The sequence below is a fragment of the Amphibalanus amphitrite genome, unplaced genomic scaffold (assembly GCF_019059575.1).
Source record: "Amphibalanus amphitrite isolate SeventyFive unplaced genomic scaffold, NRLGWU_Aamphi_draft 000061F_arrow, whole genome shotgun sequence".
In the NCBI taxonomy this organism is placed as follows: domain Eukaryota; kingdom Metazoa; phylum Arthropoda; class Thecostraca; order Balanomorpha; family Balanidae; genus Amphibalanus; species Amphibalanus amphitrite.
The window spans coordinates 812061-837743 of record NW_024881557.1 but is presented as its reverse complement, the minus strand read 5'-3'; the positions used below and the strand labels follow the sequence as shown (position 1 = coordinate 837743).

General features: G+C 49.8%; 1 protein-coding gene across 2 annotated transcripts in view; it reads right to left on the bottom strand.

Moving 5' to 3' along the window:
- The window catches only part of LOC122378556 (diacylglycerol kinase eta-like), a 46123-nt gene extending 28045 nt beyond the window's left edge, over positions 1 to 18078 (bottom strand). For both annotated transcript variants that reach the window (XM_043359758.1, XM_043359759.1), the window contains exons 1-8: positions 17997 to 18078; positions 13370 to 13558; positions 11099 to 11209; positions 10566 to 10643; positions 10042 to 10146; positions 6944 to 7046; positions 4759 to 4895; positions 4220 to 4311 (exon numbers count right to left, since the gene is read on the bottom strand). In XM_043359758.1, the coding sequence (XP_043215693.1) occupies positions 4220 to 4311; positions 4759 to 4895; positions 6944 to 7046; positions 10042 to 10146; positions 10566 to 10643; positions 11099 to 11209; positions 13370 to 13552 (809 nt within the window). In that variant the 5' untranslated portion in view covers positions 13553 to 13558; positions 17997 to 18078. The remainder of the gene's footprint in view (positions 1 to 4219; positions 4312 to 4758; positions 4896 to 6943; positions 7047 to 10041; positions 10147 to 10565; positions 10644 to 11098; positions 11210 to 13369; positions 13559 to 17996) is intronic.
- Positions 18079 to 25683: the final 7605 nt, after the last annotated feature.

The following is a 25683-nucleotide window of genomic DNA, read 5'->3' as shown; positions in this document are numbered from 1 at the left end:
GCATTCAGTCATGAAGCCTGAAGCACACAGAAACTTACTCGGCAATTGTGCGAGCGCCATAGGACGGCGGGAGCACATCGGCCGCAGGAGACAACAGAGCAGACGACAGAACACACAACCAAACATGGGAAGACGTGACGCTTGACAGTGACATGGGGCTACAGCGCAGACGGACGGTCAATCCATATGCAACAGCCAACAGGAGATCTCTGTCTTTGAGTACAGTGGAGTAAGGCACACTGCCAAATCTTATAAATCAATCCCAATCTTATAACGAGTCTCAGGGACCGCCCGTCACGAGTCCTCACATCTGTGCACAGACCGGCGGTCCCGTCTCGTTACAAGGGTGATTGAATCTCAGCTTAGCTAAGACCCTCACCGGAAACATGTGCGATCAGACGAGGTGCCGGTTTCTAGTGTTCCAAAGTCTAATGATTCTTAGTGTAGAATATTCGTGAAACTGCATGTGAGTCGCACGCAGCAATCGCGCATCAGTTAGCATACATAGTTCGATGCGACGGCTTACCGCACCCAGCCGTCACCGGAGATTAGCGGCGCATCGCGATCGCCGAGCTAATGAATAGCGGGTCCAGGTAAAGCCCTCCACTTGGTGCGCAATACAGCCGCATCGAGCCGCACCTGGCTGACGAATCATCCCTCGCACCGCGGTAACCGGCATTTCACACCTGAGCGCGACAATGAGCTCCTGGTGCTGACACTGGCACACGAGCGCCGTGCCGGGGCCCTGGCGACGAGCGCCTCTTATTCAGCCCACTGCACACAGGGGTGTCTGTGTCGGGCGGGAGGCGGTCGCGGCAGCACCGACAGAGGCCCAGAGCAGGTCGTTAGCTGCTCGGGGGCGGCAGACCGCTCGGTCCATTGGACAACACCTCATCAACGACAGGCAGGAGAGGGAGAGGGAGGGGGAGGGGAGAGGGTAAGAGCGAGAGAGGTAGAGGCAGAGGGAAAGGAAGAGATAATCATAAATAACAAGGTGTTGAGAAGCCGCCAATACGCGTGATTTATGTATGGCAAGAGGAAAATCTACATATAGGTACGGATGTGACGTGCAGTAGGCACATACAATATAATGTGTTGCACGTAAAAACTATGCGTTTAGTGGCGCATTATGAGTGTGCCTACGAATAAAATGATTTTATAAGCAAATGAAAATGCGACAAATAAACACAAAACATACAGGGCAGTGGAGCGCACATTGCCATTGATCTGATGTCGGCCCGCGGCGGAGGCAGAGGGCGTGGGACGGTGCAGAGGCACAGCAGGAGAAGAGGAGGTCGACCCGGCCCGGGCCGGGGACCGGGGATCGATCAGGTCTTCCCATGTGCCGGAGGTCAGGCCCAAGGCCGCCAGTTGGCAGTCGTCCCCGCCACGGTCGACCGCAACAAGTGGCGGGGCGTGGATCAGTGGTAAGTTCACCGAGTCCGCACTTTCAGCCCGCCCCTTGAACCCGCCAGATACAGACAACGCGTGAGCGGCCAAAGCCTTAGTGCAGCTACCTGTTTCACTCTAGGCCCTTTACTGGCTCTAATCAGAGCGTCCGACCGCTCCGGACACTGAACCCGGCTGTATACCGGCACTTCACACACCCCAACTAGCCGAGCCGCCCAGTCTGGTGTAGCGGACCCTCTCTCGGTAGCCCACCAACACGTCCATCCAGCCGCGTACAGTCTGTCTTAAAAGTACCGCGCAAAGTGATGGTGGATCCATCATGCCTGACCGAGGAAGGGCCTACTAAATTTGAATCACTGAAGCAATTCACATCCTCGTCCATTCCCTAGGTCAATTGGTTCGGTGACTTTCAAATTATAGTAGGCCCTACCTCAGTCAGGCTTGATGGATCCACCGTCACTTTGCGTGGTACTTTTAAGACAGACTGTACGAGCACTCTGACCGAATGGACGGCCCGGCAGAACTGGGCCAATGGGGTCGGGTCACCGGCCCTAATGGACGGGCCAGCGCCGCGGGGTGTGTCCGCGGGGCGGGGGCAATCGGACACGCAGCCGACCCGGCCGACCAGCGTGTGCAGCTGCAGGAGCGGATCCTGTTCGAAACCAGAACAGTGATACTGTAAACAAAGACGCGCCTATCTCGTCGTACCCATATCTAAAAAATAATGACGATGGAGGAAAAACATTTCCGCTGCGGCGCTGTTTCTTAGAAATTGAGATGTGGCAAGATTATCTGCTCCGTCCAGACATAAAACCAGAACAGATCTGAGAACATAGCGCAATTGCCGACGTTTTTGTCCCGTCGCATTAAACATTCACATATAAAACAGCAGCAGCTGGTAGCCGCTGTAATGCTTATTCCTTTTCATCTTTGCGCTTTTGATCCGAGTATGTAATTCCACTACTTTTCTGTTGGCCTTCCCCAGGCCAGTGTATCGCTGAACTCTGGACTAAACACGGTCACAGAAGTCAAACCAACTATGCCGGACACTGTGCTCCGGTGACCCGAGCCTATCTCACATCCGGCCAGCGACACCAGTTGACTGCATGGGCGCACAACTGCACTGTGCGCAATGCTGAGTGCACACTGCACAGTGCACACGTCCGTCCACGTGGGACGGTCCGCGGGCGGCGAGCGGTCTCAGGACCGTGTATAAAGCGCAGGGACGTCGCTCAACAGTAGCTCATGTATCCGTAAGTTACGGCACGCTATTCTAGAACAGTCTAAAAACAATCGAGGCTATGTAGACGGTAAAAATCATTTCCTGCGAAACCTTAGCATGAGGCCGGGTCATCAGACTACAATTACTCGTAACGTCAACTAAAATCATTCAACCAAAGTAGAGCCAGCATTTATATCAGTCACAGTGACAATGTACGAGTAAGGGACGCCCCACGCTGACTATTCGCGGCATAGTTTGACACACGACCACTGACCGGTCGGTAGTATTAGACATTGCGTGACCTGAGCCCAGCACCGCTGCCGTCACCCCGCGTCCCGACCGATCCTACCGATCTCAGATCGTCTGGCCCCCCGCACCCAGTCGCTGTTACGGCGGGCACGTCACGCCGGACGGCTGTTACGGCGAGTGGGCAGTGTTCAGGCCTGGCCACCCCTCCCCACACTGTGTTCAGCCCCTCCGCGGTAACACGATCCCCCTCAGACGACAGACGGTCAGTGCACCAATCAGGACAGCAGCTCTGTTCAGTGTGTTCAGACGGGGCCGGGGCAGCACGTCGGCAGCCAGAGTCGTTAGTGCAGTTTACAGACGGGGTGTTGGACAAACGGGGGGATGTGTTCTCTTGGAAGCGGGGACAGGCAGATAACTAATCAATGCTTTCATAAGTGTCACTGTGAAAAAAAAATGTCGCTTAACATACACGAAAATGTTTTGAATATCTATCGCCCGAATTTCCTTCTCAATATGCATTATGCATGCAAATCAAAATCTGATCTAGTACCGTACAAAAATTGATGCATTTTCTTTACTTTCGATGGACGAATAAGGAACATTAGGGTAATGTATACCAGCATTTCATCCTTAATTTCAGTAACATCACCTCAGCAAAATACATAACCTGGGATACTCTCACGGTGCCATGGAGCGATCCATCTCGTTGGCAATGATTGCCTGTGGCGCCGGTGGCCGCTGCAGTACGTCATCGATTACGCAGTGGTGTATGGACTGACACGCCGGTAACCGGGTCCGACGCCCTCAATCTCCAGAGACCAGGGAGCGGGGGAAATAGGGGCCCCCGTGGCCTGAGAGATACCACCCCGATAGTCTGGGAACAGGGGCCCGCCGTGACCTGAGAGATTATCCTGAGAGGTTCAGGAGGAGGGGGAGTAAAGGGCCGGCCGTGGCCTGCCCTAAAACCATCAACCCCGAGAGACCGGGGATAGGGACTGGCCGTGGCCTCTAGATCATCCCGATAGATCGAGGAGCAGATAGAGACGGTCACATCAGAACTCTAGGAAAGCCGACCCCCTCCGGGAATAGAGCACTGCTGGCGTTGGTGTCCCAAAAATGAAAAAGTGAGCGGTGGTTCACGGTTTTGGGAGTTTGACCGGCGCTGGCTATTGGCTGGACAGTGGAAAATTCTCACTCGAGCACGGAGCCACAGGTTCTGAGCCCGAAAGCAATGTTTCCCCGAGAACCCTGTTCTTCCTCATCCAATTACGGAGCTACAAGTTCTGTCGTCGGGAGATGATACCCGCCCGTGAGAACCCTGATAGTTATAGTTCTCACCTGAGTACGGAGCCACAGGTCCTGTCGCACACCATGCAGCGGGCGGACACGGACAGGTTTCCCTCCAGCCACTGGTGCGGCATTGACAGCGTCTGGCGGTAGGAGGGAGAGTCCGTGTCAGACAGACCTTTAGGGAGGACAGACACCCCCGGGGACAGACAGAGGGTTACAGCAACACGGAGTAAACACAGCAGTAATGGTGCGGAGAAAGCATCAGAGTTCTCCGGGGACTGCTGGCTTATGGTGGCCGACCACAGACACCGTATAAATCATTGTCACTGGTCGCCAGTCTACTGCGACCGATGCTCGTGCGCTGCGGGTTTTGCGGTGGTCTTGAGAAATGTTCCGAAGATATAGTCAATATAGTCATGTTCTTCACACATTCATGCCATAACGGACGAGTTGTCAAACATAACCTTCCATAAAATGGTTGAGAAGCAGCTTAAACTAAACATTTTTAACCATACGAAATAAACGGGTAAAACTTCCGACAACACGGCGTCGCCGCCTATAATGTGTCCCGTCCCGTCGGCACTCACCCCATCCTCCTCCTCGATGATGTTCCTCCCGACACTGGCCAGAGTGGTCCACTTGCACGGCGTCGACTCGTGCGCCGCGCAGCGTTTGTGACACTTGAACTTGCAGACCTCACAGCTGAGTCCGTGTGAGGTCACCCCTGCAACGGACAGCAACGTAAACAACGGATGGTTAGAAAGCGCCGGGATAATAAACCGAGGACAAGTAGGATGATGACGTGGGTGGAACGCAGGCAAGTGAATTGGCCTGTGATGCACACAGACCAAACAGGTCAGCGCACCGGTCTGTTTTACTCTCACCACTGCAGTGGTGACGGTAAACAGAGAAAGAGAAACATAGAAACACGACAAATGAAGACACGACATCGACCAATTAACGTTTCATCAGTAACAATAGTGCATCCATATTCGACAGATGCAATGCCCGTCGTTAATCCGCAGAAAGGCCGCGCCCCGACCGATTTAAGGTCCCGGATCAGTCAGCATGCGCTCCATCCGACCACACCGGCATTGTTCCTAGGTGAAACACAGCACAATGCTGCCATCCTCCTATATCTGCCTCCTACACCCAGACCGCGCCGTTCGCCGAGTCAGCGTCTGCACAGCGCCGCCTCTGCTCCTATTATTGGCCAGCCGCGGTGGTAGCGCGGTACCACCAATTTCTGCTCATTAGGGAGCGTATCGGCGGGGTCGTCGGCCGTGGGTCGGGTCGGGGGCCGTGCTGGGGTGGGGAGTACCCAGCGCCGCGCCGGACCGGTGCGAGCCGGTCTGTCTGCCGGTGGCAGCCACACGGTAACAAGGTACACACGCCGGATGAGCTGGCGCGGCGGAATATTGGCTCCCTGCTGTCGGGAGGCGGAAGGACGACGGTGACAAATGGAAGGAGGAAAAGGAAGGGACAAGGAAAATAAGGAATGGCGGAAGACCGGATAAGCACCCGACTTAGAGGAGAACAGGAAAATCGCGGAGGATCAGACGAAGAGACCGAAAGTGGAATGAATTGGTAGAAAGGACGTGAGATAACAGGAAGTACGTGCCCGATAAAAAGATGTGAATCAGAAAAAAAAAAACAAGGACACATACTTCATACCTCAATCGAAGAACTATGTCCCGGTGCCACTAATCTCATAAGTTCATACGTCAGCTTTTATGAGGAATCTTATTCATAAATTAACCAGTTTTGAGTTATCGTAATTCTAAAAATTAGCGGTGCCGACACCGCTCGCCGTGTGTCTGTAGGTTTCCAGCGGTCTCTCAGACCGGTGCCGCCCGTTGATGACTGTGCGGCGGCACTACATTATCTTCCAGTCACGTCGCCGGCGTCATAAACCGGAAATCCCCTGAGTGGCTTCATGTCTGCGGATTTCCGGCCGTGTGTCGCGCCGAGGAAATTTTAACGGCCGGCCATCACAGAGCAGTTGTTGGCCCTGGGGCAGTAACCTCCGACCTCAGTCGGCGGGACGAGCCGGGGGCGGGAGTAGAGGAGCACTCCGGGCCGCCGTTAGGGCAGCGCGGGGATCCGGCTCCGGGGGTCAGTCGGTGCGGGGGAGACTGAAGGCCACGGGAGGGGGACAGGCACGGTGCAGCTCTCACCGGCAGCAGAGAGGGCGGGGCTGCGCGGTGACGTAGCGGGGATAACCCAGGGGCGGAACCCGGAGCTGGCCCCGCGACCGGGCGGATATCCGCGCCCGCCGCCCTGCCCTGCCCCACTGACCGCCACTGTGTGTAATGTAACCTACACCCTGACCGGCCCCGGTGACCGTGTGCCCAGTCATAAGCGACGACCGATGTGGCGCGTGCTGCGGGTGTCGCCCTCGCTCCAATGTTGTACCGGAGTTCTATAGCCTTGGTCGTACCGTCAACGGGTGCGTGGCCGCCGCCGGACCCATGAGCATTGGGCATCGTTCTGTGAGTGTACGGACGGGGATCCTGTGTCCCTGGGACTGTAATCGTACCGGATCGGCCAAACCACGAACAAGCACCATCGTCAGGCAGCTGCAAATGAGCTGCACTGCCTACCTGGACCAAACATTTTCCTTTTCCACGTAGGCTGAGTCAACGAAAGGGAATCTCCCTAAGCCGACAAAAGCCTTAGCATTATTTAGACTCAGTCCAGCACGGACGGTATGCGACAGAACAGCATAATTTACAAGAATATCAAACATGAGAACAAGCTCCGCAGACTGACCTGATAGCGCCTCTCTGCAGACGTTGCAATAGGTCGGCCGGGCGTGTGACATGACATGCCAGTTGTGCTGGCCCGACAGCAGCGAGTGAAGATGGTCCATGCCCTGCGAACAGGGAGACACAGCCGTTCAGTCCCAGTGGTCTCATAGTCTTCATCGTCGTCACATTCCCGTCAAAGTCACATAGTATATTGCATGTATTACATGCATATCGCATGTATTGTAAGTCATACTACACAATGTTATCTACATGCAACAGTCCAACAGTCCGGTCTGGGGAGCCAGGTGGGTTCACCCATAGCTAGTGTTCACCCCTACGCTCCTCAACCGGCCCGCACTGAGTTAAAAACGGTCCTCAAACACAAGTCGTTTCACCCAAAGTGTGTGTGTAAGCCGACCGGCAAGCACTCGTCTATGTCAGAGTGCACCGAACCGTCTTTTTCGGGCACGAACTGAGACCGTTTGGGCTATTTCGGTCACAGACACACGCTATTGCCTCGCATGATCCGACCTCAAATGGTTCGAAACTGGTGAGGGGCGGAGGGGTTGAGCTAAGCGGATCGTTCGTAAAGAGGCCAGCGGTAAGCGGTAGTCACACGGGCGACCTTTCACGCACGAGCCGCGTGCAGTGTGATCCTGCCCCCTGGGTATAGCCAAATCTACTGTCACAATCCAATTGCAATAATGGATATCGGGGACACGGATATCAGCGTGACCAATTCGAACAGAAATATTGGAAAATTTCCGATGGTGTTCGATGCTCAATTCAGTTATGTTAGATTCGTATCCTACATACATGCGATATGCGTATGCGATATGATTGGCCGGCAGCACAACGGCAAAAAGTTGGCACAATACTAGATTTTTTGCATTACTTATTAGCACATATTATTCTTCCGGTATTCGTCAATATGTTTCCGCCAGTGCATCGCAGAAAGGCAATAATCATTGTTTGTTGTTTCGCGTACCAAATCACTCTAAAGCATACCGGTTTGGCCCGGTATAAGCCACGGCGAATCGACTCGATCCTTTGATCTTCGCCAGCGGCTCAAATCCGATGTGCACCGACCTGTGCTGGGAATAGGGGCGAGATGGGCCGATTTAGACCTAGAACCGATCGGCGTCACGGTGACTTCCTTCCGCGACAGCAGATGTAGGTATTAGAGGACACCCTCCTCAGGTGACCATTCGAAACCCACGACGGTAGTGTGACAGGTATGTTAGGCAATCACCGGTAATATGACCCGACACCGCGGCCCGTTCTGGACGGACTCTACGGAGCTGCGCAATAATCCCGGGGTCCGCGTGTGAGTCGACATCTATCAGTCATTATCCCGCGCCAATGATCAGCCACGGTCCACGTTCCGAAAAGTTCTTGTCAAGGTCCGAAAAGATGAAATACAATAAAACAATCGTCGCACTAGCCCAGCTGACGTCACGCACCCCCGACGCTCAATTAGGGTGGCCGCCACGGCGCGCGGAGGGGCAGTCCCACTGACCGTCCAAGGCTCTATAAAGAACGGCGCGCCAGCGAGTACCATCCGGGATCGGATCGGCGAGATACGCGAATAATCAGAGCGGATAGCTGACGGTGCTCGGAAGAAAGACGACACCTCGTCATTAGAGAGCTCCGTAAACTCGAACAGACATCCGGGAGTAGCATTGGTGAACGCTTCAATTGACGATAGCAAAAAAAGATCAATGAAACCTTTAATGTCTAATAGGCTAACATCTGGCTTTAGCTTCTGCTTCAAACGTGTATCTAAAAACAATAACTTGATATCAAATTTAAAAAATGATGCCTTAACAACCATAGCCTTCCAGGATCTGAACTGTCACTGAAGCAAAGTCTTTATGCCACTTGGGCCCGTTCCAGTGACACTGACCATTTTCTCCACTAAAAACCGCATCGAAGCGACTCACCGGGCAACAGAGACTGTTCCAGTAGGTATAGACGAAAAAGCACGGCCAATGGTATCAAATGTGATCTCTATTTTGAGCTGAAGTTTGAAACAGCTCTGAACACACTGCACGAATTTAGGAGGACAAATGCTCCAATGCGTAACAGTGGCTAAAAAAAAAACTTCCCGACTCTAAAATTCTGGGCCTATTTAAGGATTTCGATCAGTACACTGACTTCGATGAAAGCTTCGGGCCTTTACAATGTATGCCATGACTCGTTGTCTTGCACATTGTACATAGTTTCTGCGATGAATGCTAATATAAATATTCTTTAATAACTATATACATACAGTGTTGCCATTTTTACCATGCGCTTACTTGAAATCACCAACTATCGAAACATACATTTAATGCAAAGATTCAGCGTGAAGGAGGTATCAAAGTCATCGTTGGTCTTCTCTGTAAGCTCCGTTACCATGGCGTGAGGTTCTTGGGCACGAGATTATGTGCAGACTGCAGAGGGTTCGATTACAACAAATAATTCACCTGCAGAATGTTCCAGGTAGCATAGTCGTAGTTCGTCCCCGAAGCAACATCAGTTTTCCGAAATATTGCAAGCTATTCTTCCAGTTTTGAAAACGTATTAAACGAGTTGGCATCCTACGTTGATTATTCTGATGTAAAATAAAGCAAGATGAACACAAAAAGAAAAACAGCTAAAATAGTCCTTGACCGAATATTATAAAATTCGAAGATTTAAAAACGTTTGTTTAAGTTGCTTCCGTAAAACATAGCAAAACATATCATAACAAAATGCGGGATCATCGAAAAGCCATCCGGTCTAAGGATCCGTTTTCCTTTCATAAAACACATTTACTTCTTTCATGCTTATCAGTCTTGGTGTGACAGTATGAACAATCGAAAAAGCAAATGATGCGGTAACAACGATGCAATTCCATACCTACAGTCATTTCTTCGTACTCTTCGAAACGTGACAGCAAACAAGCCAGGCCTGGCTAGCTCATCTAAATTCCATACAAACACACTTGTGGACACATCCTGACCCGGCTCATGCACTCGTTTGTATTCTGATTTCCATCGGCATCCATAAACCCCCTCAGTACACACACGGAGCCGCCAGTACCCACAGAGCCGCCAGTACACACAGAGCTGGCCGGCCGGCCGGCCGCCCACTCACCTCATAAAACTGTCGTTTGCTGGCGCTCTTCAGCGCCGCCGTCCACTCCTCCATCTGCCGGCGAGTCTCTGCCCGCAGCGTCAGACACCGGAAGGCGGTGATCACCTGGGGGCACACCGGCGCGGTCAGACGGTCCAGCGCCGACCGCCGCCGCCACCACACTCGGCACCCAGCGCCGCCGGCGACGACGATGACTCCGTCGTCGGAGCCGACGATTCGCCGGTGGCGCGGCCGGCCTGATTGGCTCCGCGACGCAGCGTGCGTGCGTGATTGGAAGAAAAGGCGGAGGTGCCGCACGCAGAGCGAACACGAGACATAAAACTAGAATTGGTGGCGTGACTTTGACGTGAATGACAACGTCAGAAACGGTGATCACAAGTATGGATAACTTGCGAAGTGCGAGGCATGTTCCGGTTCTTAACGTCAAGCGTTACTTTGAGGAGTAAGAACTAAAGCATGCCAGCGCAGAACTTTTCCTATGGCACTTGTAAGTTGATCGGCAGCATCACTGCCGCGCGTCTCACCTGAAAACAGTGACTGCCGCCCGTCTTGCTCTCGGCGATGCTCAGGTCCGTGAGTTCAATCTCGTCGAACACGACGTACTGAAACGCCGGCGGGTTGGGTCAGCGTCCGTCGCCGGCCGCCGCTGACACCTGTACCCGGTGCGCCGTCATCCGGCAGCGGTTAGTCATCGACGTAACCCGCCGGCGAGGGCCGAGCGACCACGTCAATCACCACATCCGCCAACCGGATGTGTGAAAGGACACGGACAAAACCGGACATCGGACGCCACTAAAATAGATATCGTAAAACGCTGAGTCGTCAGTGCAATATGTAGCGAATTACACGAACATATTGAATATGGTTTGAATGATGGTCCATGGTATAATGGTAAGATCCTGAACCGCCCACTGATGACGCCCTTACAACATTCCCGTTGCCCGTTTAGTTACGTTCGTCTGAAATACATCCCATTACGACTAGGCGGCCGCGTTTTTAGTTATAGCGGGATGGGCGCGTGCCGACTGATTTTCGGACTCGCATGGTCTGCTCTTACCTTCGTATCTTTTGCATAGTAGAGTTTATTGCCTTTGAGTTTAAAATATCTCCGTTTCCATCGTTGAAATGAAGACGTCTGTTTCATCAGGTACCCCTCTTTTGTACACACCTGAAAAGGTACGCAGGTAACAATTAGGTAAGATCTAGGTAAGAACTAAGAGATGTTCAAATCATCACAAAACATACATCTTACTAGAACACCGACGGCTTCCAATACATGAAAAAAATGAATCGGAAGAAAACCCGAACTACACAGTGTAAACGTCCTATAATTCGCGACTGAGAACTATGCAACATGGGTTGAGCCTGAGCGGCTGTGGTTGGTGGGTGGATATGAATTATACCGTCCTGTTCAACTGATGTATACCTATGCCTGCTAGCATACCGAATTTTCATCAATATCCTAACAACACAAAATGCGAGATAGGTTGACCTATCTAGGACCCGTGGTGAAAACTCAGCTGACTATTCGTCAGTAGGATGTACTCAGGAAAACGATGATGGCGATGCTGATGATGATGATGATGATGATGATGATGATGATGATGATGATGATGGTGATGGTGATGATGATGATGATGATGATGATGATGATGATGATGATGATGATGATGATGATGATGATGATGATGATGATGATGAATTGGGGGTTTTGGACGCCTGGACATCGGCGCCCATCAGGAAAACAATGTTATCGATTCTAAGCCTACGGACTTGGAATGTAAAAATGCAAACCGCTATGGTGCCCAGAACGCTTAAAGTGACTTGAGGCTATTCAATCATTTAGGTTCCATAGATTAGTGTTACAAAGATTCAAGGACTGACTTCTCGCACTGGCTTTCATCAATATCCGACGTGGGCCGATGAATGTCCAGAGTCTATGATTGATTCATCTTAGTCAGGAAATTTTGCCGTAAAAGTCATGTTCTTTGTTCACCTAGGCTATCCAGTGAAAGCAATCCAGTGTGTGATGAAAGTGTAATGTAAACCGTCAAAACTAGTCAATATACATATCAAACGATTGGGAGTGATACGTGTGAAGTTATAACGAGACCTACGTCACGTGTCCCATTGTGTGCGAACAATATATAGGTTAGCAGTGTGTTGTTGCGGTGTTTCCCAACGGGAGGGGTCCCCAGTGACGCACCGCTTGGATCTGATAACGGCATACAAAGAGTATCGCTCACAGCGGGGCTCGAGGGATATCAGAACTGATCAGAACAATGCAACATGGAAAAACGTGCCAGGCTATCAACGGTGACATCTGACGAAAAAATTACTTCCTGGCGCTGTTAACAACGACGGGCATACTAACAAACAAAGGACTATCGCGTCCGCTCTGACAAATAAATTTCTTCAAATTTCCCTTAACATCAAAAGAAGGTTCATCGTAGCAAGGGAACTATTCGGCACCCGTGATTCTCTCCGCAGTTTGCCGAACATTGAGCCGGCAAGCAGCTTGGCTCTGGGAACGTAAAACATCCCACGAACCGCGGGGTTATCATCGTCCCGGAAACCGACCGGCATTGGTGCGCGTGACACGATGTTCCCGATAGACAGCCAGACAAGGCGTCCCGGCCGCGGTGGGAGGGGGAGGGGTACTGCACGAACGGGCCGGGCCAAGGTCGTTCGGGGTGGGGGGGGGGGAGATACCGGCTCATGTGTCAGTGCTCATCACACACAGGGTCGATGGAGAGGGACGATGCGGGCGGCAGCGCGGTGCGCAGAACCGGAAAAAGATCGAAAATAGTACGATACGTAGCTAGAAGTGGAGAGCAATACGACGAACGCCCATTTCATAGGTTTCTGAACGCCAAGTAGAAAAGCTGTGATAAAGATCTAAAATATTGAGTTGACTGCGTGATCGGGCATCGGAACTTTCAACTATCTTCAAGATCATTCGCCTGTACTCGTCAGCTTAGGAAAAAACATAATAACTTCTCGATTGGCAACCATCTTACCACAGGGCAGAATATTTCCCGTTCATGCCTGTAGGCACGGGTATTTACAGTCGAAACTCTTCACTGTATTAAAGGCAGGTAATTGTAGACGGATGATCGAATATCACACGTTTGAAGCAAATCACCTCACAACACTCATGAATTTCGCGCTGTTGTCAGGCAGAGGTGAGCGTTTTTTTGCACCTCCTGTCTTTATCATCAATCTGGAGATGTTTGATGCACGGTGACGGCCATTATCACACCATGCATAGAAATACTGCCGGTCTGCAGCTAGTGCCATCCCTCAGTGCGCCGAGTCGGCAACTCACCGAACACTTGATGTCCTTGTTGGTGGAGATCTTGCGGTGGAAGGAGCGCGCCGGCTCCGTCTCGCCGTCACTGTCGGAGGACTCATCGGCGGGTGAGGGGCCGGCCGCGGCCGCCCCGGGCTCCTCGCCCTCGGCTTCCCCGCCCTCCTCGGCGACCCCCTCGCCAGCCGGCCGCACGCTCATCGCCGCCTGCCGGCACAGAACAGCGTTACAGTCGACGAGAACAAAAGCACCAGCACCAGCTACATACTGTACAGTCAGTCTAGTTGAAAGTACTGCGCATCGGTGCAGCGGATCCACCAATGAGGAAGGGCTGCCAACTTTCAGAGATACTGAACCAATTAACCAGTAGAATGGATGAGGATGTCAATTGGTTCAGCGACTCTCAAATTTAGTAGCTTTTCCTCGGTCGGGCTTGATGGATCCACCTCACCGATGCGCGGTAGGTACTTTCATGTAGGTACAGCTACAAACAGTGATGTACACACACTGCCCGTCGGTATGACAGAGCCCACGGTCATAGCCAGTGGTCAGCGGTCCGTGCGCCAATGACAGACTGCGAGACAGACTCGTGCTTGGAACAAGGTAACGGAACGAATAATTTGCATGTTTTATCCATATCACGACAACGGTTCACCGCCAAATCATGTTCAAGTTATCGATCAATCGTGCGATCTGTCTGTTACGCCCATCACGAATTCATGTGCCCAACCGATTTATATGAGGACGATAAAGGAAAATTCCAGCCGAATAGATAGATTAAAACCGCGGATGGTGTCGAGAGTAGGCGTTCAAGCCGGACCTTCTCGAAGCCCCCCCCCCCCTTCCCTCCCCCTCACGTGGGAACGGTAGGACGTGAGCTCAGCTATCTGCGTCAGAGCCCAGATTGATAGCCCTGCCTCCTGCAACAATGGCTATTTTCATTTCGTGTGGCCCTTTATAAGCATTTTATATTTTAGACACGATCAGATGATCAGAAGAAAATGTATCTACGGCTTCAAAGGGCTGAAGAGGTTATCCTTTCAATTCCAACTACACAAGAAAATGCAGCTGTAATTACTGAAAAAGTCGAGTTACTGGAACAAAACAGCCGAGACTAAGAGATTTATGCTAGAACGTAAGCATTCCGTTAAATTTAACGGCGCTAATCCATTTGTTATCTTCTGTCTGATTAAGCCTCCTGTCCGTTGGCAGCAAGGCACGAGACTCCAGAACACGGAGCACGTGAGCGGGGGACCAGCGGCGGTCACCGGGGACAACATCAGACATCATAGCGGTTATGAGGTGACCGCAGCAAGACACCATCCCGTTCATGAGGTGACCGCAGCTGACACAACGCCGGACACCAGACCGCGGCTCACACGTCGCTGAGTTTTTTTCTTCTTTTTTGACGACAACTAGGCTTCAAAGTTGTGCTAGCTAAGGAGTTCGTTTCATCCGTTTCATCGACTGAGCCTGCACATTGCAGCCAGGATATGACGTTTATCACCCGCGTACTGTCTGTATCCGCCTTTTGCTCACTGCAGCTGCTTCCGTGCCGTCAAGACCGGATGTTGAGCGATGACGTCACGGCCGAGGTCAAACCGCTCTGGTTTTGCAGAGCCCTGCGGCGAGCGCGCGCTGGCCTGATAAGTGGGTCGCCATCTGCATCATACGACTAACGCAAACAGCTCGAGGTCACCGACGCCGCAAACAGCCCCTCTGCTGCCTTCCGGTACCGGCAAACGGGAAAACGGCCGAGAGCTAATTTGGAGAGTGGCGACATTTTCGCAGACGTAACGACCTCACGGTCAATACGCACATCTGAAGCTGCCATTCAGGGCAGCGTCCAGTATGTGTATAACTGATGAGAAAGTGCGCTGCTCACTATAGGATGTCTCTCACATTACATCTATGGCATTATAACGACATACGTGTCCTGTTATAACGTGATTTTCTCGCAACAGTCCGTCAACAGAACCAACAAGGGTTTCAAAACCCTAGTCGGTTCTGTATTCTGCAGCTACGATTCCCAGAGTACAACAGAGCCATTTACTGAGAGCTGGTAACCTGATGTTCCATGATATCTGATCTGATCCCTTCTATGATTATTACGAGCGAGCGAGCGCAGCAAGCGAAGCGAAGTCTTTTCAATATAACGGAAAAATCTCAGTATGAGCGGCCCGGCCCGGTCTGTAACGCTTTTGAGAGGCTTATATCTCAACAACCGCTGAGCTGATTGGCCTGCGGTCTTTTTAGTTGGGTAGTCTTATTCCTTCTACCCCGTAATTGACTACTTTTGATACATCTCAGTGACCGTCGTGGCACGTGCCACGTGAAAAGTCAAGGGTGTTCAAGCCGTTTTGCAAAATCAGTAATTTTGAGAGGCTCATATCTCAGCAGCCGCTCGGGCGATTGCTTTGAGGAAATTTTTGTAGGGTAGCTGCATCCCTTCTACCAAAGGTCGGATATTCTTAATCTATGTGAGTGACACCAACTACACGTGTAAAAAAAAAATGCAAAAAGAAAAGGTGCCAAATTTGTTCCGACTTCAATGACTCGGTAATTACTGGGGCGATTTCGCTGAAATTTGGCATACAGGTAGGCACCCACCACTCACCAGGCAATGCGTTCCCATGTGTTGCGGTTAGGATGCTGCTGCACGTACGCATGTGCAGGGGGTGCTTCCAGATCTCGAGAATGGCTGGGCACCAATGGAAGTATAGCTCTAAACATAATCTTGGCTCAGAAGGTACAAATAGCCAGATTGAGATGCAGCTGGACACCATTGAAACACTCATTAAAGTACCTATTAAAAAGAGCACCACACTCAGCATTTGGTCAAAATCATGAGATCATAATCATCATGAGATTAAGATGACTGAAAAAACTGTTATATATGTGATCAGCATGATTTAACACTGTTTTAAGATATTGAAAAGTTAAGGGCCAAAGCCATGTCAACAGAATATCACTTAACTGATGGGTGTTGGATATTGGTTATCCCAATCCCAAGGCATGCTAGGTTAGGTAGTAGGTACCTACCTACCTAGTTACACAGTAGATACACTTCCTATTTTGATTTGGGATAGTTGCCATGGTGGCACATGTAACATGAATTCATAAATATAAAAACTAAGCACCTGCTTTACTAAGGTCGTCAGTATTGGACATAAAGCTATTCATGGCCCTGTTCGGCAGCCAGCTAGTACTCTTGCCGGCGCTCACATGTGCCGGTTGCCCCGGCAATGGGCTATTGACCAATAAGAGGTTTGGAAAGTGCAACGTCACTGCGATTTTTCATGTAACTGTGCCCCCCGGGCACGCTTCTTATTAATCAATAGCCCGTTGCCAGGGCAACGAGCATGTATATGTGCGCCACCAAGAGTACTAGCTGTCCGGCAGCCGCTGAACAGCGCTCATAATCAGTTGGGCAAACTAGACCTTTGGAATCAAAATATGGAGGCATCAAAAGATTGATTCCTTTTGGGCATAAATGCAGACCATTTCTAACTTACCAATCACATAAAAATAAGAGAGTGTTTCAAGAAGGAGCATGCCTGATCTTGAACAGAAATGCTTGAACTATCTCCTAAGCAAAATTATATTGCTCCTATCATAACAATTTGAATTCTATAGGTAGTGAAAGGCAATCAAGGAATTGATTCACTTTAAACAGATAATCATAATATTGATTCCCCATCAGCTGGCTAATCATTATTTTGATTCACAGGTAATGTTAACAGATAGGCAACAATTACTTGCAAGAATACAGCACTTATCTTGCTATTATTCTCATTTAGTGGTATCCTCAGCACCACAACTGATACCTATAGCATTGTTGTACTTTACCTTCACTACATTTGATAACAATTCACAATTTTTAAATGTCAAGAATACAAAAACTGAAGCAACAGGTAAAAACCATACACATAATATAAAAGCACTACAACAATGATAATTAGGGGTTTAAAAATTTCATTTTGCCATTTTACACAAATACTGATTGGTTAGTATGTGATTCATGATACAAAAATAACATACAGTGTGATTTCCTCAAAACAGCTTTTACGTGATGGACAGTGGCTCTGTCTTTTTCCCATTCACAAGGCCAAAAGGACAATTTCTTAGCTTTGAGGTAACACTTTTTGCAAACCTACCACATTTTTCTACCTTTTAAAAGAAAAATCTCACCGTCATGGGCCTTTTTTCAACCGTAACGATTCATTTGAAGTCAAAAGTGTACCCAAATGAATCAAAAAATTGATTCTATGCCCATATTTGGTCATGGCTCCTCCCACCAGAATCAAATTATTGATGCCTCCATATTTTGATTCCAAAAGTCTAGTTTGCCCAACTATAATGGCCACAACGAGCATGACAGCCAACTCGTCTCCATCAGAAGAGGAGGAGGCAGTGCACCTTTCTAGTGAAGGGTCTTATTACTCGAAGGGTACCTGATGATTTTTACTTATGGTAGGTAAATAATAATAATAAAAGAAGAGGTTTTACAAATGGTCAATGGAGCTCATGTGACAGAAAATGCTGATTTGGATTGTGATGCCGAAATAAGCAGCATAGGATTTGAATGATATAGGGAATGGAGAATATGCTTAAAGTTATACCCTTCATGCACAGAAATACGTACCTAATAAAATTCAAAGCAGTGTGGCACTCATACAAAAGTAAAACATTCAGCCCACATCCACCCACTTCTCACTCAGCGCTCCGGAACCGCAACAGACTGTTCTGCTGCTGGCAAGTTTTGCTTTATACAATTGTGGATCAGATTGAATAGCGTCCTAAGATAACATGTGACGTCATGAAAATTTAGACTAGAAATGCATAACTCGAGCTTTTCACCTTCAATCTGCAATAGTTTTCATAACTGCAACATTTACACATTAACGAAAATATTTTTACGGAAAAATTATGGTTACTTTCTTTTAACATTATTATTTTTGGTAAAAAAGGTGAAAGATTGATAGCAAAGGTTGATAGCATTTCATGACGCAACAAAAACGGCCTATTAAAAAATCTTTTCAGGCATGTTCAAGTGGTAATTTTTATTACCCGATCATTCTTCATAGTACGGTTTATGTCTTGATATATTTACTCACCTTCTTGCTTTACATGATGCCAAAGTTCTAAAAACTTTAAAACTATAAACTTCCTTCAAATTCGAGTCAAATTAAAAAAAAAAAATTCTTTCGCTTTTGCCTCTATCAGCAACGTAAAAACAGCCCTGTAGTAAAATATGTGTACATGAGCGTAATGCACTCAAGCTAAAGAATACGTTCCTATGAATTCAGACAATTGTGGGGGGAAGAAAGCAATTATAGAAGTAAATTGGGCCTTGGTAACAACTGGATTTCCATTACGTCATGGGTGATGATGTCACACCACGGGTGACGTTTCACTGCTGCTGCTGCTGTCCACGGACGGCAGCGTTTGTGAGTGGAAAACAGTAGCAACATTGTAAATGAAGGCAGTATTGGCGCTTATGCTGCATATGAAATTTATAACAACATGTTGATATCAATATTAGTGAATGTTTATTTTTGTTACTTTTCTTAAACCCTCCATTTCAGGGTCTGCATGCAAAATTTCTGTTATTTTAGGGTCAAGCTATTGTACTAAGGGATTTATTTTGGCAATTAAGTCATTTGTTAGGTTGTAAGGCTTCATAAACTTTTAGTTGAGGTTGGTATCCACTATCCAGTTGCAGCTATAATTGTGTCATATTTTGTATCATTTTCTGAACATGTAAACACCTACCTATATGAATTCAAATATTGTGATTGTAGAAAAGCAGTTACCCTCACATTGCAGCGGGGATTAGAACAATTAACCACACTTGTTATACAAAAAGCCTGTTTGCCATCAATTTTGGGAATTCAAATTGGGTATTGGTAAGGTAGATGTAGCACAAGCTGCCCGATGCACGAGAATGGGTCTTTCTAACCAAACCTTACCTAACCTGACCTACAACCTACAGCCTTAAACCTAAAATTTACAACCTACGACCTAGTCCTACGGTATGGCATATCACAACAGCTTGTGCTACGTCTGCTACCATGACCCAACTTTGTGCCAATTCATACCAACTTGGGATGACAGTCACTGCAGATGTGTGCTGACCATGCAGGTCTTTGTTACAATTGCAATTCTATTGTGTTACAGGTTCAGCATTCTACAGCTGCGACCCGCCATGGCTGGGCCACCGCGGCGGCATCACCTTCAGGGTGGACCTGCCCATGGCCACCCGCCGGTCGGACCCGCCTGCAGTCTGCAGGGAAGCTGCCCTGCGAGCCATTGCAGAGCTCCCGCACCCGGACGTCACTATCTGGTCGGACGGCTCGGCTCGCGGCGGACGGAACAGGGCGGCGCAGGCGCTGATCCAGTTCCACCACCTCAACAGAGAAGAGACCGTGCGCGCTCCTGCAGGGGCGGTCTGCTCCAGCCTAAGAGCAGAACTGACCGCCATGCGCGAGGCGTTCGCGGCTGTGGCCGGCCTGGAGGACGGGGAGTTGGCATCGACCAAGTCGGTCCGCCTCCTCACCTCACCGACTCAAGGTCTGGGCTCCAACTACTCGGCCGCGGCCCAGCTAACTAGACCATGGCCCTGGCCGCCGAGGTGTGGAGGCTGCTGAGTGCTGAGCACCCTCGCCGAGAACGGCACCGAGACGGTGCTCCAGTGGGTGCCAGGCTATGCCGGGCTGGACGGCAACGAAACCGCCGACCGCCTGGCTGGCGAGGCCACGGCGGGCGACCAAGACAGCGCACCGATCGACCTGTCGAGTGCGCGGGCCGCCGTCATGCGCCATGTCCGGGAGCTGTCGCGACAGAGGGCAACCGCTGCCCACCCGCACCCGGACCCCACGCCTGGTCACGACTCCCTGGCGCGCTGGGGGTCGGTGACGCTGTCCCAGCTGAGGACCGGCACATCACCGCTGACCCGTGATACGCTCCACAAGATTGGCCCGGAAGTCGACGACGAATGCCCCGCGTGCGGGGAGCCCGACAGCGCGGCGCACCTACTGACCGATTGTCCGGCCTATGAGGCGGCCCGCCGCCGCCGCTGGGGTGTCGACCCTCGCCTGGTCGACGTCCCCGGCGGCCCGGCGACGAAGGTCGTCACCTTCATCGAGGATGTTGGGCGGACCGAGCCGCCGCTCGACCCGCCTGCGCCGCCGCCCCCCTGAGCGGGTTGGCGGTGGGATGCAGAAGAAGAAGAAGAAGAAGCAACTGCCAGCGCGCCACGGCGGCGAAGCCGAGTTCCGCCGCTGGACACCCGCGCAATGGCCAGCACAGACAAGAGACAACCGAATCACAACACCTACAATTACGTTATTGTTATGGTATTGACATTGTTACAATTAACCCTGCTCTTTCGAGCGTGGATGCACGCTGAAATTGTCGCATAATTCCATGCAGCTTCCACCCTTCTGCAATACAAAGTTTGAATACAAAGTAGTCTTGCAATAGGTTTAGAACTTATGTGCAGATTGTCGATGCTGGTTGACTTGATGATTGGAATTGTGTTTACCTGTTTCATCTGTTTTGACTTAAATATATGGCCATGGACTATGGCCTACCTTGGGAAGTGTCTCTGATTTCAACAAAACATTTTTCATCAGGATACGCTGCAGGGTACATAGTACATACGTAGTGAAAATTTTGAGCATGTATGGGTGCGCATGTGGAGATGTAGACTGCGAATGAGACGGACTACGACGGTTTTTGAACCAATTAAATCTGATTGACAACATAATGTAGGACTAAAAACTGACTGTCAGAAGAATATTCACAGAATATTCACTTCACCCGGTACAACGAAAAGGGAAAGTCAGGGAACAGAGGCAGGTTACATCTCGAAGATCAATCAAATTGCAGGTGCCGATTGGTTATGGATCATCGCAGCTCAAGGTACTGCCTTGTGCTGCTTTATTGTTAACTGAAATTGCTTCCACCTTGTATTGAAAGAAGTCATTATGGAAGATTTTAAAAAGGTTCTTGAAAAATTTAAAAACTTTGAATTTATATTTCTGCAGAATTATACACCCGTATCATTCTTTACATGTCAATATTAGTATATTATCTAGCATATAAGAAAATAGTGGCCTCAAGTTTCTAGAAAATATCTGATTTTGCTCTCTGGGCCAATGCAGATCCCTAAAAAGTTAGGAGCCGTCTTCATTATTTAATGTATAAAACCAAATAAATTATCACTGCTCAAAATAGGAAGAAATGACAAATGAAAAAAAAGTTTTCCTACAGCGCTGCAATCCAGATTTCAAGATAGTGATGGGCACACTAGAAAGCAAGTAAAAGTACTCCACAAGGTAAAAGTAAGAAAGAAGAATATCCTTACACTGTTTCAGAATTGGGTTACAAATATTTTTTATGTGTTTTAAATACCCAAAGCAATCGATTCCACAATCAGTCTTGATGATATTATATGGTTTTTGTATGGTGTTGGTGGTACTTGAATGACCAACGTCAGTACATGTCCATCACCTTTCGATATTTCCGTGGTGCTCGCTCCCATTTCATAGCTGCTCACGGTGTTTTCTGCTGACGTCATATGGTGCTGCTCCACTAGCGCCACCATACGGCGTCAGCTGGCGAATTATCCAGTTAATACCAGAGCCCAGTAAATTGAATTGAATTTCATTCCGTCTTGGCGTCTGCCACGGTAGAGATCGTTCCCGATCTAGGAATATCTTAGAACGCTTGTCACGTTTTCTTGCAATTGTCAGTCTTTGTCCGTATAGACTTTCTTTGTCTCCACTTCATACGCATTCCATTCTTATCTCGGCAATCGACTGGAAATTCCTTCCCTCTTCATCTCCGTTTTCGTCTCGTCTTTTGGCCTAATTCCGTGACTTCGAAGCCTAGGATTCCGGTGAGTGTTTATTGTTCCTCTCGCATTTTTCCTCGCAATTTTCCTGTCTGTGAGGGTGCTGCTAACATTTTCTACTTTCTGATTACCATTCCAGCTTAACATCGTTGCTATTTTTATCGGTCTCCAAATCATCCCCGTCGCATCCATTTTGGCGGGAATCCTCGCGCCTTCCGCGCAGTTGCTTTGTTTCCGCTTCACGTCGTTGCTATTTTTATCGGTCACCAAATCATACCCGTCTCATCCATTTTGGCGGGAATCCTCGCGCCTACCATTTCCGCTTCACATCGTTGCTATTTTTATCGGTCACCAAATCATCCCCGTCTCATCCATTTTGGCGGGAATCCTCGCGCCTTTCGCGCGGTTGCTTTGTTCAGTGGTCAGCTGATCACGTGCGTTCTCATTGCTGCGGGCAACTGAAGATGCCACCCCAGAACAGAGTTGGTGCAACTTCGGCTGCTGTAGAGGGCCACCTGGTTCCAAGAGGGGCTGCCTTCCTTCTAGCCCGTTTTGAGGGACCAAACCCCAAAAGTTTCCGGCATGTTAGCCCATATAAGATCAGGGACCACCTAAGGGCACTGCTCGGTTCCTCGGTGACTACCATCGAGGTCTCTGCTATCCGGAGTGGGGCTCTACTCATAAAAACTGAGCACCTTGGCCAGACTGAACAGCTCATGGGATGGACCTGCTTTGATGGACTACCAATCAAAGTTCAGCCAGCCGACAGACTGAACCAAGTAGAGGGTATGGTTTACGCACCTGAGCTCAGGGATGAGTCAGTCAACACTATCCTCCAGGAAAGTGAGAGTCAGGGAGTGTCCAGTGTCACTCGGCTCCCATCCAAAACAACCCGCCCAAACCCTCTTCTGAAACTTCGGTTTTGCAACACGACCCTCCCCGCTCACTTCTATGCGGCGTACATTCGCTACGAGGTCCGCCCGTGTTTTTCGCTACCTCGCAGATGCCACCGGTGCCTCAGGTATGGTCATGGACAAAAAACATGCAGGGCCCGTGCTCCGAGATGCAAACGATGCTCTAAGGAGCACGAATCCCAGGGTTGTATGGCTCCCCCGCACTGCGCAGCCTGCCAAGGTCCGCATGCAGTAACAGACAAGGAGTGCCCTGTGTGGAACAGTAAAGTGGAGGAGCTACGTGCCAGGACTCAGGCTACCTTAGGCTACACAGATGGAGGAGACCAATGGCCAGTGCTCACGGGCCCTCCCCCTCCCCCTGCTCCCAGGTCGGAGGACCCACGACATCGGGGTGGGGTTGGGGTCGAGAAAACTCACTGGAACGGCTCCAGGCAGACCCCAGCAGAGTCCAACCAGGTTTCAACCGCCCACTCGCGAGACAAGTCCCAGGTGACTCACCCTACCAGGACTCCGGCAAGCGCATCCACCCAACAGAGAAAACAAGGGACGGGAAACGATCTGTCGACGGCTTCCCCTCAGTTACGATCCCGACCGACTACAGAGGGCCCTCCACCACGCAGACCTGATGTGGGGGCTGGAGATAGGTCAGTGACCCCTCCCCCAGCCAGCGGGGAGTCACGGAGAGAGAGCGGCCGTGAAAGTCGCCGGTCTGTTGCAGCACCGACACCCTCTCCCCACGAGGAACTTACCTCAACCTCCACCCCTCGCGAGGCGGAAGACAGTGATGACGACTGGCCTGTGACTCTAATCCCAAAGCAACAACAAGGTTCAGAGGCAGACTCCCAGCAAAGCAGTACGGTTCCCGAGACATTTGCGTCCCAAAAGGGTACCGAGCCCCTCACAACGGCCTCGCCGTCAGTCGCTAACGCCAGCAAAAAGTGGCTGGCCACCCCCGAGCACAGCCAACTCACGCACCTACGGACAGCGGACAGCAGTCTACCGGACTCTGAGACGCAGGTACAGTCTGGCTCGACCATCTTAGACTCAGATGATGACTCGTCGACCTGCAATACCAGTGACGAGGAGGATACCATCTGTGGTACCTTCCCTGCGTCTTCTGCCTCAATGAGTGAGATAGAGTTTTCTCCCGCCACTCCTCCCACCGTAAGACGCAACTACAACCTGCGCAGCCAGTCCTCCCCAAGTGGGACAAAAAACGTTGGATATCGAACACCTTTGAAACGTTCATTCGTCCCTGACTACACGAACTAGGTAAAAGACAAAATGTTTATTTTACAATGGAACACAGGCGGACTCATATCTCACCTGTCAGAATTTAAACAACACCTAAGAAAATCGGCACCTCTACTCGCCGCCATTCAGGAGACCCACTTTCGAGACAATGACGTGTACAACTTTTCGGTTCCAGGATATTCATTGTACCAAAATAATGTGATGTCGTTGCATCGCCAAGGAGGTGTCGCTTTATACGTTTCTAACTCTATTCTCCATCACGAAGTTAAACTTACAACAACCCTAAATGCAGTAGCAGTACATGTAACGCTATTCCATTGTGAAATACTCATTATGTCCTTATACCTCCCACCAAACTCTCCATTAGTTACTGCTTCCAAGATCGATAATCTCCTTGCTCAAATGCCGAACAACAGTTTGATATTAGGAGATTTGAACGCTCACAGCCCTCTATGGGGTAGTCAGCGATTGTCGTCAAGAGGTTCACAGGTGGAAGCATTGCTAAACAAACATTCACTGATATGTATGAATGATGGTTCTCCCACTTTCATGAGCTTTAGCTATCGCACGACATCTGCGATAGATCTGTCCATTGCATCCCCACGAATTGCGCCAAAGTTCCAATGGTCAGTGACAACGGATCCATTATTTTCTGATCATTTCCCTATTCATGTGATTCTTACCAGTGAGACTCCAACACTGCCTCCCACGCCAACAAAAAAATGGTGCACTAAACACGCAGACTGGACAGCTTTTAATGCGGCTGTTACGCGCCTGTCCGGCTATAACGAAGACTTGGACATGAATGAATTCTTACAAATCATCCATTCGGCAGCTTTAGAAACTATTAAGACGGTAACAATTACCCAGAAAACTGGCCAACCAGGGAATGTCCCTTGGTGGAACTGGAAATGCCAGAGGGCAAAGGCCCTACGGCGTAGAGCTCTGCGCAACTTCCAAAGATGTGTCTGTTCTTACCACGCAGACCTATACTCACAAGCACGTAAGGCCTGCTCTGAAATCTTAAAACAAGAGAAGCAGGAGGCGTGGAGAGCGTTTGCTGCTAAATGTAACCGAACTACCCCATTGGGAGAGGTTTGGGGACAAGTCAGGACTTTTTCATCACATCGAAATACGCTACGATCTTTCCCTCAGCTAGAAATAAACGGAACACGAATCTCTGAATGTGATGATGTTGTCCAGGCATTTGCCCAACATTTTGCGAACATTTCATCAACAGATATATATGATCCATTTACCCATCAAACTCTGACTAATTTAACGAACGGCATCGATTTTCAATC